This window comes from Manis pentadactyla, chromosome 4, assembly GCF_030020395.1.
Source record: "Manis pentadactyla isolate mManPen7 chromosome 4, mManPen7.hap1, whole genome shotgun sequence".
Taxonomy (NCBI): domain Eukaryota; kingdom Metazoa; phylum Chordata; class Mammalia; order Pholidota; family Manidae; genus Manis; species Manis pentadactyla.
Genome location: NC_080022.1, coordinates 11,855,563 through 11,870,746, shown reverse-complemented (window position 1 = coordinate 11,870,746; position 15,184 = coordinate 11,855,563). Strand labels below are relative to the sequence as shown.

General features: G+C 44.7%; 1 protein-coding gene across 1 annotated transcript in view; it reads left to right on the top strand.

Moving 5' to 3' along the window:
- The first annotated feature begins 10,290 nt into the window (after positions 1-10,290).
- SPATA21 (spermatogenesis associated 21) overlaps positions 10,291-15,184 on the top strand; it is a 44,042-nt gene continuing 39,148 nt past the window's right edge. Inside the window, 4 exon segments of the mRNA XM_057501926.1 lie at positions 10,291-10,461; positions 12,594-12,613; positions 12,719-12,907; positions 13,031-13,159. Coding sequence (XP_057357909.1) covers positions 10,291-10,461; positions 12,594-12,613; positions 12,719-12,907; positions 13,031-13,159 — 509 coding nt within the window.

The window sequence follows — 15,184 nt, the reverse complement described above, 5'->3', positions numbered from 1 at the left end:
CAAAACTGTAGCTACCTACGATAGGGAAAAACAAGGACAACAGTCTAGTCCAGGCGGCTCCCTTCCGCTGCTCTTCTTAGCAAAGACAACAGAAACCCCCTTAATTTCCCCCTCCCGTTCACTCCCGGCTCTGCCAGGCACTTACTCCCTAAACTCACTCCCCCTTGCCTGCTCGTTTGCTGTGCAGGTAGGAATGTTACAGATACAGAAGCAGAAGGATATATATTGCTCCCTTTGCCTTTGTTCGGGGCTCAGACCTTGGGAGATTACCCCCCTCTGAGCCCGCCGGTGTGAAATAAACCTCAACATTCCCAGACCTCCGATGGGTTCTTCCATCAGTGATCTAGTCCAGGTTTCTCCAGTATTTTCCGTAACACCTACACAGCTCACTCCGAAAGCCTGTCTGTGTCCAGCCTTTGCTTCCCTCTGCTCATCCTGAAAGCCCTTCCTTCTGCAAGAAGCGACTTCTCTTAGAGAAATCCTTACCCGACCAGCGCCTAAGTGGAATGTCTCTACCCTACTGAGACAGGGACCATGGATGTAGTCAGAGCAGGGTGAGGGCCTCCGGAGGGGGCAGGGTGGGATATGTGCAGTCAGAGCAATGTAACTACATGCAAGGAAACCCCCCTACTAAAACTCTATGTTAAACACTGAGCTCTAGAATCATTCTTCAGTGAGATCAGTTAATGTTCCCCAGATGAAGAAGAGCAGCACATGTTTTATTATGCTAATCATTTGTAACCATGTGTAAGATTCACTTTAGCATGCTAAAAGGCCCAGGCCTATGTGCTGTCTTTCCTCCTTCAGATCTGACAAGTGATTCTGCAAACTGAGCAACTAACTTAGCATGCAGACCCAGCTGTAAACGACATGGTAAAAGGCAGGAAGAATTCCATCTTAAAGATAAACTGCATTTTAACACCCAGGAAGTTCAAGAGGCAAGATTCTTTAACAAGTAGACAATACCTCAGCCCACCTTGGGGGCTGGGCAGGCAGCCTTTTGATGTGCTCCCAGACCAAGGCGCTGGTGTCCCAGAGAGGAATCAAGACAGGAAATTCCTTACAGTTAAGTTAATTTTTAATATTCAGAGACCACTTAACAAGTCCCCACCCCTAAGTTTTTTCGTGTTCTCGAAAAATCCTCAACTGCCTATAAAACCCCCTAGACATCGCACCACTACGGACTCTCTTGTTCCCTCCTGGCGTGAGCTGGGAGCTCTGTCCTTTCACTTTATCTCTAAATAAAAGCCTGTACCTTGCTCTCTTACCTTGGCTGTTTGTGAAGCTCATTCTTCAGCTCCGCAAACAAGAACCCTGGCATCACTACCACCCACATCCTAACCTGCCATGTGCCCAGGACCCAGAGTGGCCTGGACCCAACAGACCTGCATTCAAAGCAAAGCTTAGTAACATAAGCAATTAAAAAAGAATCCCATTGTGGGGGGGGGGGACTTGATGAAGGGGGGAGTCTAGTAACCATAATGTTCTTCATGTAACTGTAGATTAATGATAATAAAATGAAAAAAAAAAAAAGAATCCCAGTCTTAACTTGGATGCCTTACAGAATACCAGAGGGGATACAATGCCTAACCCTAGTCAATTTCCCAAAATCTCTGCCATTCCCTTTTTTCTTTACAAGAATATTTGTCAAGTGCTTACAACGTGCCAAGTTGTATGAGGGGCACCACTGACTCCAAATCTCTGATTCACCCAAACTTTCTCTACGTGTTTCTTCTTCTCCTTTTACACACCCTGTATAAGGTCTTTATTGCAGTATTGAATTAATGGCTTAAATTTAAAAAACATGTATTGTGGTAAGATATACATTACATACACTTTACATTTCAACCATCTTAAATGTAGAATTCAGTGAAATTAAGTACATTCACAATGTTGTGTAACTATCATCACTATCTATTTCCAGAACTTTTCATCATCCCAAACAGAAACTCTGCACCCATAAAGCAGTAACACCCATTTCTCACATCCCCGGCCCCTGGTAACCTCTATATTCTACCCTCTATTTATGAATCGGCCTATTCTAGGTACCTCATCTAAGTGGAATCATACAGTGTTTGCCCTTTGTGTGTGGTTTAGTATAATGTTTTCAAGGTTTACTGTGTTGTAGCATGTACCAGAATTTCATTCCTTTTAATGACCAAATGATATTTCATTGTATGGATAGAGCACATTTTTATCCATTCATCTGTTGATGGACATTTGGGTTGTTTCCACCATTTGGCTACTGTGAATATAAACCTGCTATGAACACAGCATACAAATACCTGTTTGAGTCCTTGTTCTTAATTCTCTTGAGTATATATGTAGAATTGGACTTGCTGGGCCATATGGTAATTCTATTTAACCTTTTGAGGTACTGTCAAACTGTTTTCCACAGTGACTGCACTATTTTACATTCCCACCAGCAGTAAATGAGGGTCCCAGTTTTTCTACATCCTTGCCAATACTTATTTTCCATTTTCTTTGATAATAGCCATCTTGGTGAGTGTGAAGTTAACTTCTCATTATATGAATTGATTTAACCTCTAATTTCAACTTGCTCATAACCTTGATTCTCCACAACAAAGAAGAAATTGAGAAATGACCCTGAAAACCAGATTTCTTTCTCCCAGTCTTCTGATCCTGTCTCTCATTTTCCTAAAATCCTGGAATGGCAAAGACAGGATTCCCCTTAGCAGGTGGAGAGGCATTAATAGGGGAGGGGAAGGTGCCCTGCCACATGGACAATCTTATCTCCTCACAGTCTCAATATACTATTTATATGTCTGCTCTCCCACTAGACGATGAGCTTCCTAAATGCAGGACCCTGTCCCTACCACCTGTGGACCCTGTATTCGGCAGCACAGGGCCTGGTACAGAGTAAGTGCTCAGTGAATGAATGAGTGAGTGAGTGTGTCTGTGAGTATGTGTGCGTGCATTCAGTTGGCTATATCCCAAAGTGAAGTGGCAATTTGGGATGGGCCACCATGATTTCCCTTTTACACTCTGACTCCTTGCATCAGTGTGTGTGAACAGTGTGGGATAATAGGGCACATCAGGAGTAAAGCAACCTGGACCTATTGAGCCCAAGAAACTTCCAGCTGGGAAAGTGTCTAGGACCAGCTGTCAAGAGCTAAACTGGGGTGGTGTCCACCATCGGCACCAAGCTCCAGCACTTCCACTCTGGAAGCCAAGGGGTATGAAGGAAGTCCATGGCGACTGTTTTGGGCCTTGCTATGCATCTGCCACTGGTAGAAAACCTTCTACTCATGAACCTTGAAGGGAGATTTCACTTTGTGCCAGGGGTAGCCACGTCTTAGAATGTGTTCAGAGCACTTTCCATTCAGTTTAGTCTAACAAAGATGGGCAATGAGCACCTACCATATGCCAGGTGCTGGGTGTGGGGGCCCCAGCGAAGAGGCTGACTTGCTCCTGCCTTCATGGCACAGAGACTGGAGCAAACAGAGGAAAAGAGCCATTTGCAATGCATAGGGGAAAGTGCTATGATGGAGGAGACTCGCCATGGCTGTGGGAGCAGAAAAGAGAGACCCCCTCAGCTTGGGAGCAGCCAGGGAAGGCTCTCTGGAAGAGGTAACCTTGGCACAGCAATCCCTGTGAGGTAAGCAGGGTATGGATTCTTATCTTCATTGTGTAAAAGAGGTCACTGAAATAGTGACAAGCCCAAGTAAACTACACTGTCCTCTTGTTGGAGGAGGTCAGACAGCCCCTTGCCTTGTTCCCAAGCCCCAACCACAGAGTTGGACATTCCTAAAATTAATTCCTAAACCTCTGCAGCCAACAATAATTGGACCTACCATGTTGTCCCAGATTAACTACATTATCTACCAAACAAATTCAATTAAACCCAACAGGCCCCATATAGGATGAGAAAGAGCCCACCCCAGGTGTAAGGAGGTGAGCAGGGTTGCAAAATCTTGCTGTAACTCACTCAGCCGGACGGTCCATTCATCCATTTCTGGTAGGTCCAGCGCTACAGGGGGGTTTGATGGGGGCAGCTTTCCTTGGTGGCCTCCAGAAATATATATTATAGGTCACTTATAATCTATCTTTGCTATATTTTCCTGCTATCATAGACATTTCTGAGAGAAATTCTCCCATTTCTCTGATGGGGAGACCACTTATAAAAGGCACCTCATTAACAAAACAATCTTGAAAAAGAATAAAATTAGAGGATGCACTGATTTCAAAGTGCACTACAAAGCTATGATAATCAAAAGAGTATAGTACTAGTGTAAGTAGAGATGTATAAATTAATGGAATAGAATTGAGAATCCAGAAATCAACCCTCACATTTACAGTCAGTTGACTTTCCATAAGTGTGCTAAGATGCTTTGATAGAGAAAGAATTTTTTCAATAAATGGTGCTGGAATGAGATATCCAAATACAAAAGATTGAAGCTGGACCCCCTCCCTCACACCATATACAAAAATTAACTCAAAAGGAATTATAGACCTTGATGTAGGAGCTAAAACTAACAACTCTTAGAAGAATACATAGACAGAAATCTTCATGACCTTGGCTTTACAATAAAAAGAATCTAATGGATTTTTAGAAACCACACTAAAAGCACAGACAACAAAAGAAAAAAACAGATAAATGGGCCATAATAAAATTTAAAACTTTTGTGCTTCAAAGGACAAAAAAGTGAAAATACAATCTACATAATGTGAGAAAAATGTTGCAGATTATACATCTGACAAGGGACTTGTATCTAGAGTATTTCAAGAACTCTTACCATTCAATAATAAAAAGACAAACCAGTTTATAAATGGACAAAAGACTTGCATAGACATTTTTCACAAAGAAGATATACAAATAGCCAATAAGCATGCAAAATGATGCTCAACATCATTAGCCATCAGGGAAATTCAACAGAACTGCTTCATTCCCACACCCACTAGGAGGGGAAGGATTAAAAAAAAAAGATAATAATAAGTGTTGATGAGGCCATGGAAAATTAGAACATTCACACACTGCTGGTGGGAATATAATATGATGCAGCCACTTTGGAATACAGTCTGGCAAGTACTCAAGAGACTAAACATAGAGTTAGCCATGTGACCCAGCAATTTCATTGCTAGGTGTAGTCTCAAGAGAAATGAAAATATGTCTGCACAAAAATTTGTACCTGAGTGTTCATAGCTGCCCTATTCACACCAGCCAAAAGGTGGAAGCAACCCAAATGACTATCAGCTGATGAAGAGTTGTACAAAATGTGGTACAGAGGCCATAAAAATAGGAATGAAGGGCTGATCCAAGTTACAACATGGATGAACCTTGAAAACACTATGCTAAGAAGCCACTCACCGAGGACCACGTATTGTATGATTGCATTTGCATGAAATGCCCAGGAGAGGCAAATCTATTGAGACAGAACGTAGTGGAAAGATTCGTGGTCACTAAGGGTGGGGTGGGGGATTGAGATGATGGCTATGGGGTGTGGGGTTTCTTTGGGGGATAATGAAAACTTTTCTAAACTTGGGGTGATTGCACAGTTCTGTGAATTTACTAAAAGCCATTGAGTTGTGCACTCTAAATGAGTGAGTTGTACTGCAGGTGAGTTAAATCTTAGTAAAGCTGTGAGCAGAATGGGTACCAAGTACTCTGAAAGGGGCCATAGTCTCTATTTGCCACTCCCCTCACTTCTGTGCTCAGACTCCATGTCCTTTTGCTTGGGCTGGGGGCTTTCCCTCTTGCCCAGACTCTCACTGTCTGTAACCTCTGGGTGGGCACAGAGAAGGGGCTGCACCCCCTCTGGAGCCCCTGCCACCCTGAAACTTCAGCCTGTGGAACACCGGGCCAGAGGATTCTGAGGCAGAGAGGTAGGGGACAATGGGGGGGGGTGTTTGAGGGGCCTCGGGGGCACATTTCCCCCAGATGGGTCATCCGTCCCTCAGAGGAAAGGGGAACACTGAAGGGAAAGAGAGGGGAAAAAGGAAGGGGAACAGGAAGCCCAGGGAAAGAGGGGACTTGGTCACAGCGCTGACTCTATGCCAAGTAAAAGCCTAGGTCCTTTGGAGCTGCAGGGGTGAGGGGCCATCTGGGAGCAGAAAGCTTGTCTGCACTGTGGGGGTGCAGGCCTTACTGCAGGGAGGACTGGAGGGTAGGTGATGCTGGCAGGAGACGAAGAGGGAGGCAGGATTTGGTCAGGGTTAGGGGCACTTCTTCTATGCCCCTGGCAAGCCGGAGAACCATAAGAACACCAGGGTATCCCCAAGCCTGAGGCTCTGCCTGGCATGAGCACGTGTCTGTTAAACAACTGTTGATTGCATGGGTAGGTGAATGAATGACTCAAGCTTCTTTGGAGGTGAGATAACGCGGTGAGCTAGCAGTCCTGGGAGTCACACAGGCCTGAGTTTGAATCCAGTTCCGCAGACTAGCCGTGTGGTATTGGACAAGACCCTGGGCTACTCTGAGCCTCAGTTTCATTGTCTTTAAAACAGTGCTGAACATGCTAATTTCATGGGGTGATTAGGGAGAATACTATTTGCAAACCTGCACCCAGCAACTAGAAGTTTCCTCCATGGATGTTGGTGGGCCCTCGATGATTTAAAGCAGAAGAAGAACCTTCAAGATCTTCAAGAACGCACAGTCTCATTAAGGGGTAAGATTTACCCCTAGGAGCTATTTTACAGGTGAAAGGGGTCTATGATGTAGTCATAGAAATGGTGTTGAGGTTGCCTCAAAGGAATTCAGAGGCTGGAGTGAAGGCTGAGGAGGCTGGAAGCCTGGAGAAGAGGTGGGAGCTTGAAGGACAGAGTGGAGAGGGTGCTGGGGAGACAGGGAAGTCAGGGGTGGGCACAGAGGCTGGGGGTTCTGTGGGACTAGGAGTCTGCCCACATTAAAACAAAGTTCGTGTAGGGAATGGCAGCAAAACTGAATATGAGTTTGGATGGGAGAGGCAGGAAGACAGACACGGAGAAAGGCGTTAGAAAGGGAGGTGTCCAGGGCATGGTGGGGTGATTTGGCAAACTACGTATTACCATTGGAGGCCCCCAAGGCAGACGTCTCTGGCTCCTCTTCCTTAGCCGCAAGAACAACTTTGGAGTTTTCATCTATTGCAGCAGCAGCTGTGACATTCTTGCAGTCTCTCTAAAATGCACATTAGTATATTAAAAGCTCTGAGAGTCCTGCAGCACAGAGTCTGTTTCATTTTAACTTAGCGCTTTCTGAACACATTTGGCCTCAGAACCCTTTTTTAGGGGGTGCATCTGATGGGAACAATATTCCAAAAAACACCAGTTAGGAAATGCAACTCCAGGGGGAAGTGCATGGGTTTGGAGATCCAACAGGCCACGGTTCAATTACTGCTCTGTAACCTAGTTGGTTCTGGACTTTGGGCAAGTCATTGCTTCCCAGAGCCTGCTTCCCCTCAGAGTTAATGTGAGAATTAGGAAAAATATGTGGGTAAATTGCAGGTGGCTGGCTCTCTGGTTTTGCTGCATACCCCTCCTGCGCCAGGCCTGGCCCTGCCTCTTCCCCTGAGCCAGGCTGTCTAGACTACCGGCTGCACATGGGCTGCTGAAGAGGCGGTAAGGTAATGGACTTGGTGGAACTTTGACTGGATTTCTTCTGTGAACACACAACGACTGATGCCCCTCACTTGGTACCCTCATTTGCCCTGGCACAGTGGACAATAGAAACACCCAGATGTATGTGGAGGATAGGATCAAAACTCCAGGGGCCCAGCCAAGTCCTGACCTGAGGACTTCCAGCAGGAGGACTGGTGTTGAGCCTACCATATCGGGAGTCAGTGAGGTAGGAACCTCTACCTCATGATTTGACACCTCCATTCCTAGTGGGCACCTTCCTCCCCAACTGCTTCTTCCCTAACTGCTTTAATTAAGACTCAGTTACAAGTGACACAAAACCCAATTCGAACTGATCAGGCAGGAATCAGCTTGGGTAGCTGATAAATTTACTTGTAGACTTCAGGTATGGCTGGTTCAAGGTGCTAAGTGAGTGTTCCTTGGCTCTGCCTTCCTCTGTGCTATTCCCAGCAGGACCTTCCTGCAAGAAGGCAAGGATTGGCCTGGCCACTACAGGCTTGCATTCTTCTGTCTTACATCCTTTGGTTTAGTCCCCAACAGGAGGAGAGCCTCTTTGCAATAGCTGAAGAAAGTCTCTGATATCACTGTCATTGGCCCAGATTGTAGTCACATGCTGTGATATAATGGGTTATAAGGAATACATATTCGGTCATTCTTACAACCAAATATATATTTCCCAGGTATATTTGGTCTTCACCCACAGTTCCTGAAAACACTGCAGAGCCTTAAAGGTGAAACAGGTGTTTTGTCATGTTATTGAGAGACTTTTGGACCCCCACCTGAGGGCAGGGCTGGAGGCTGAATCAGCCAAGGCCAATAATTTAGGCAATCATGACTATGCCACGGAGCCCCCACAAAGCCCTTGAGAAGAGCCCTCCCACTCTGGTCCACTCTGCCTGCTCTGCTCGGTGGGATCCTGCTTCTCGGTCGGAGGGAGTTTCTATGCTCAGGGAACCAGAGCGCCTCCGCGTGCCACTGAGCGAGGCCCCAAGTTCTACAAGGATACAAGCTCCTTCATTTGGGAACTTGCCCGGTGTCTCTCTTCATCTGGCTGTTAATTTGTATCTGTTATGGTGTCCTTTATTAAGCTGGTAAACATAAGTGTTTTCCTGAGTTCTGTGAGCCACTCTAGCAAATTAATCGAGCCTAAGGGAGAAGTCGTGGGAACCGCCAGTCTGTAGCTGGTAGGTCAGAAGCACGGGGAACTTACCTGGGCTTTGACTGCCGTCTGGAGAGGCGGGTGGGGGGCAGTCCTGGAGGATGGAGCCCTTAACCCGACAATCTGGTGCCGTCTCCAGGCAGACAGCATCAGAACTGAGTCGAGTTCTCCGATAGCCTGCTGGTGTTCGGTAATTGCTTGGTGTAAGTGTGTGTGGGAAGACCCCCTCCCACATATTTACACACATTTGGAATCGTGTCCGGGTACCTGAATGAAGTTGTACTACTATTACTGCTGTACACATCTGTAAGGAAGAAATACACCAATGCATTTGGCGTTGGAAGAAGGGGAATCGCACACGCTCATCCCTGAATCAGTCACTGTGACGGGGCACAGAGGCCTAGAGCATTGCGCGCAGAGCCAGTGGCGGCGCTCGGTTGCTCCTCTGAGTCCCACGGGCCAAACGGAGAAGGGAAGGGTCCCGGAAAGAGAATGGTGGATTCTGTTACCAGAAGAGATGCTGGGTGAGCAAAACAAGAATTGCCTACCTACTCTACTGGGTGCCTTCCCTGGCCTCCAGTCCCCCTTTTAACCTTTATTGCCCTTCCACCCATGACCCTCCCCAGCCCCCAAACTGCATCCTAAGCTTTCATCATGCCTCTCATCCTCTTCCCATCAAATTTTTTTTGTCTTAAATGCCAACTGGCATAAACTGAAGAACACAGAGAAGACCTCTTTCCCCATCTTGTTTCTCCAGAGCCAAACATGGCACCATAATCCCTTGGGTTAAGTATCGCTGTCTCCCTGTGACTCCGCAACTCCAGTTCGTGGCATCCCCTGGGGCAGGGAGAGGGGCTGAAGGGTAAGGGTGTCTTGAAAGGAGCCTGGGGCAAACATTCAGGGCTGACTTCATCCGCTTATTTTTCCAATGAGCACAGTCATGGGGTCTCAGTCCCTCCACTTACCCAGTTGTATGACTGTGGGCACACCACCCCTTTGAGCCTCATTGTCTCATGCGTGCTGCGGTGAGGACTAACTAGGTCAAGTGCCTGTAATGTTGGTGCGCATCAGAATCTTGGAACAGTTATTATCAATCAATTGCACCAGATTGCCTGGAGTCTGCTGGCTGGAGTGAGCCTTGGGGCTGGCTCTAAGTCGCCGGCTCAAGGTCCCCCAGCTAGGGAGTGGTAGACCAAGACGGGCATCAAGACCCAGTCCCCGAGCCTGAGATCTGAAGAAACAGAAATTTCAGAAGCCTCTCTCTGACCTCCTGAGGGTCTTGAAGGCCCCCAGGGGGCTCTGTCAAGCCGTCCTTGGCAGGATCCCCTTGACTGGAGTACTGCTCTGGAATCAGGTTCATGCTGGAGTTGTTTGTGCTGAGTGACAGCCTCTCTCTCTCCCAGCCTCTCTCTCCCTGCCTCTTGTCTCCTCTTCAACTCTTTCTAATGCCTTCCCATGTTAGGCATAGAACCTCCCTGTCCCTGAAGCCAGGGTGATACCCAGGGAATTGGGGGAGCTCTCCAGAATGGATATTCTTGGCCAGCCCCTGAGCGGATACCATGGCATCCGTGTTCCAGGTCATGTTTCCAGAGGCTGCAGGAATGGGCAGTGGGGATGCAGCCTTCATCAGCTCCAGGGGAGCCAGAGAAGGGGCCCTGCCACAGGGAAGCATCAGAGGAGAGGCCTCCAGAGCTCAGGATGCAGGAGCAGAGGCATCTGGCAGGACCAGGGTGAGCTGGGTCTTCCTAGAGAAGGTACAGGAGAGCATCCCGGGACCCAGACTAAGGCGGGGGGGATGCCCAGCTGCAGCACCTGCGTTTCTCAGCACCAATCACACTAAAGAATTATTCCTGTTAACCTTTAACCTGAGCTCCCCCACTGGATCACAAGCTGCTTTTATGTGTCCAATTCAGCTTCAGTTCCCTCATGCCTGGGACTGTGCCTGGCACGTAGTAGATGCTCAACAAATATGTAATCACTGAATTAACAGAAGAATGAACCAAATAGAGGCTGAGAGACACAGAAATACACACTTTGATGGTATTATTGTTATTGTTTTCTAAATATCATATATATTTAAACTTGTCTACATCGAGAATGTATTCTTTTTAAAAAGAGAAAATCGAGAGCCCCAAAAAGAGGCAAAGAGAAAGACTTGGGAAACAGAAATAGTGATTAGTCAGCTTATCATTTAAATTTGATTTTAACCAAAAGCCTCTAAGTAATCAATTCTACATGAAGAGTTGGGGAAACAAAGCCAGGTTTGAGCTCCCCCCTCCAAGACAAGTTCCACATACCATGCTGGCAGAAATATAAGCCATTTCAACACATCTGCTTAAACAACTTGGCAGTTTGTTTAAACTGTCTTTACCTTCAGCCATTTCTAGAAATATGCCCTAAGGAAATAACTGAAGATTTAGGCAAAGTTTTATGCACAAAGATTTTTACTGTCAAATTATTTTAATTACTAAAAAAAATGGAAACGCCACTGTGCCCTAAACACCCACAACAGGGGAATGGTTAAGGAAAGTATGATTATCTATTAAATATGGAATTTTATACTTTCATCAAAAAGCATGTTTGTGAAAATTTTGGGCATGGGAAAAATGTAGGTTACAATGTTAATTGAAAAAAGATGGCAAATTGTACATGCAATATAATATGACCATGTAAAAATATGCAGTTATATGAAGGTGGTAGTTAAATATATTCCCACAAAAATATGTATGCAAATCCACAGAAAGAAGCCCAGAGGAAATGCTCCAGAATATTAAAGTGGAAGCAGATACAGATACAAATCCTGACCTATCAATTTTAGCTTTTTCTCTGTGAATTCCAGTTCTTTCTTATTTTTCTTTTTTTCTAAAAAACAATACATGTTAATAACAGTATTAATTCCTACCTTCTCTAAACACTGACATCAAAAATGTCTGTGCCCCGGAAGATGGCTGGTTAGCCAGAGACGGGTAAGATTCCTCAAGGGAGGAACAACCTAAGACAGGCACAGTCGCAGGGGGGTCATCAGGTGAGAAATTGGGGATCAACAGAGGTGAGGCTTAGAACCTCACCCCCCCATTCTGAGAGAAATCTTCTGCATACGTGGATGTTTTATTGCCCTTGTCTAGCTTGGATTAACACATAGTCTACAGGCACACACCTGATCATCTACATTTGCTCTCTTACAACACTAAACTATGTTTTCTACCTTTATCTTGTATCTACCTACCACTTCAGCATTTTATTAAAAATAATAATAATAAAGAGAAATGTGGTATCCACATATAAATCAAGTATAAAAATCAAATGAGTATTCATATTTGAACTGACTGTGTATAGTTCATAATGCATGAGCAAAACCGAAGGTTTCTGTGATGACTTCCCTTGTACTGTTCACCATGTAACTTATTCACTATGTAAGAATTTGTTCTCCATGTAAGAACTTGTTTGTTATGCCTCAGAAGATTGGAGACTGACGAAAATTAGGCTTGGGGTGGATTAATGATTGTGCATTGAGCATTGACTCCCCTATACAGAATTTTATTGTTGTTAACAACCATTTGATCAATAAATATGAGAGATGCCCTCCCTCACACACACACAAAAAAAAAGTATACACTTCCAATGGTAAAATAATAAGTAACCGGGCTGTAATGAATATAGTCAAGATATTGTAACAGCTTGGTATGGTGATAGCTGGTACCTAGAATTGTCATGTATATAAATGTTGAATCACTATGTTGTACACCTGAAACTAATGTAATGTAATACCGTGTGTCAACTACCCTTCAATAAAAAAATAATTATCAAAAAAAAATGTCTGTGATTTGGGGAATTCATGTCAGCCCTTCATTCGTTCTTCCAGGCATTAAGTATGCACCTATGGTATGCCTAGTCCTAGACAGGTGCTGAGGGAGCTACAAGGAGGAGTAAGAATAAAAAAGCACCCCAGGCTGGGAGCTGAGATGTCCCTGTGTCTGTTCTCCTCAGGATGAAGCAATCATCTTGGGCCCCCCAGGAAGGGCCTGGAGAGCTGCAAGCTGGCCAGGATCAGGCCAAGCTGGAAAGTGAGCTAGTGAAGGGCTTCACTAGCAAGGCTCAGGGAAGGTGTCTGAGGACCAGCAGGGTACACAGCAGGACCCAGGGACAGTGGAGGTTCAGGGCCCCAAGAGCTGCCAGGTAACGTGTGCAGAGACCTGGGCAGGAGGTCTGGGCAGAATGACTGACCCACAGGGGAGTCAAAGGAACCCCCGTACCCCACATTCCAGTGTACCTGTGTCTGCTCCTCTCTGTACCCTGAAGATGTCAAGTGCCCAGGCTGTGTGGGCCACTGGATATTCTGGATATATTTGATGTTCCACAGCAAGCCTTTACAACTTATGTCCGGAGTGGCACCGCAGTATGTCAATGGGTGCTGGAGGCAGGAAGGAGGTGGGGGGTCTGCATAAAATTGAAATTGGGACTTGTTGGGTTTAATAAGGTTCAGACAGGTTTCTTCACGCTGGGGCATACTACCTGTTTCTTAGCTGCTGAGCTTTGTAGGACCTTGCAAGACATGGTTAGAGTATAGTGTCTTTTCCAAACTTATTTGACTTCAGAATACCTTTTTATCAATTTTTATTTTAAGTTTTAGGGTTTTTTTTAACAGCTTCAGTGAGGTGTAATTGACATACACTACACATACTTCAAGTGTACATTTTGATGCTTTGGACATATGTATACACCCATGAAAACATTACCACAATCAAGAAAATGAACATATCCATCACCTCCCAAAAGTTTCCTGGTACCCCTTTGTCATCTCTCCTCCCACCCACCCGCCATACCCAGGCAATCACTGATCTGCATTTTGTCACTGTAGATTTGTTTGTATTCCCTAGAATTTTACCTAAATGGAAGCATACAGTATACATTCTTTTTGTCTGGCTTCTTTCACTCTGCATAGTTATTTTGAGATTCATCCATGTTGCTGAAGTATGAATAATTCATCCTTTCTGTTGCTGAGTAATATTCCCTTGTATGGATATACCACCATTTCTTCCTCCCTTCTCACCTGCTGATGGGTATTTGGTTTGTGCTTACTTTTTAACTATGAAAAAACTTCCATGAACATTTGTGTCTGTATGGACATATGCTTTCATTTCTCTAGGGCAAATAAATACCTAGGAATGGAAAGGGTCATATGGTATTTTGTATGTTTAACTTACTGAGAAACTGCCAAACTTTTCTCCAAAATGGTTATGTCATTTTAAATCCCAACCAGCAATGTATGAGAGTTCCAATTGCTCTACATCCTCTCCAAAACTTGCTATGGCCAGTCTTGAACTTGAAGCATTCTGCAGGTGTGTAGTGGAATTCACTGTGGTCTTCATTTGCACTTTCCTAATGACTAATGATATTGAGTATCTTTTCATTAGCTTATAGGCCATTTGTATATCTTCTTTGGAGAAATGTCTATTCAATACTTTGTCCATTATTTCAGTTGGATTAGTCACTCTATTGTTGAATTTTAAGAGTTCTTTATATATTCTGGATACTAGATCCTTATCAGATATATGGTTTACAAACTTTCTTCTTCCACTTTATGGATTGTCTTTTCACCTTCTGCAACTTTTAAAAAATTGGTTTGTTTTCTTATTTTTGAGTTTTCAGAGTTCTTATATATTCTGAACACAAGTCCTTTATTAAAAACAAATGTTTTTTCCCAGTTTGTGACTTGCCTTTTTCATTCTCTCAACAGTAACTTTCAAAAAATGGACCTTCTGAATTTTGCTGAAGTCTAATTTAGCAATTTTTCTTTGTGGCTTTGTGATTCTTAGACATCTTTGCTTAACCCAAGGCCACATAGAATTTGTTCCTGTTTTCTTCAAGAAGTTTTGTACTCTCAGGTTTAACATTTAGGTTTATGATCCACCTTAATTAATTTTTGTATACAGTGTGAATGTCGGATTGTGGTTCATTTTTTTGCATGTGGCCAGCCAATCTGAAGACTATCCTTTCTCTGCTGAATTTGCACCTTTGTTGAAAATCAATTGACCATGTGTGTATGTGTCTCTTTCTGGACTCTCTTCTTGTCCCCTTCATCTATTTATCTATCCTTCTTCCACTGCCCCACTTTCTTGGTTGTAAGTAGCTTTATAATAAGTCTTGAATTCACTTAGTGTAAAACCCCTTTTTTTAAGGAGCGCCAAGAAGGATTCTCGTTCTTTAAAACCTTCCTCGGGAAAGTCCCACTCAAAGGGACTGTCTCACTTTCTCCAGGCTCCCATTGTACCTCCACAGAGCAGCATGGGTTACAACCTTGGGCAGGCCGTGACTCCCATGGGCCTCAATTTCCTTACCCTTCAAACTGGGGGATCCTGGGTTACTTTCTAGGGGATCTGGGAGAACTCAGAATGAGGGTGCTTCCAGAACCAGGACTGGAGTAAGCATGTGGTAAGTGGTCTCCAGGTGAGG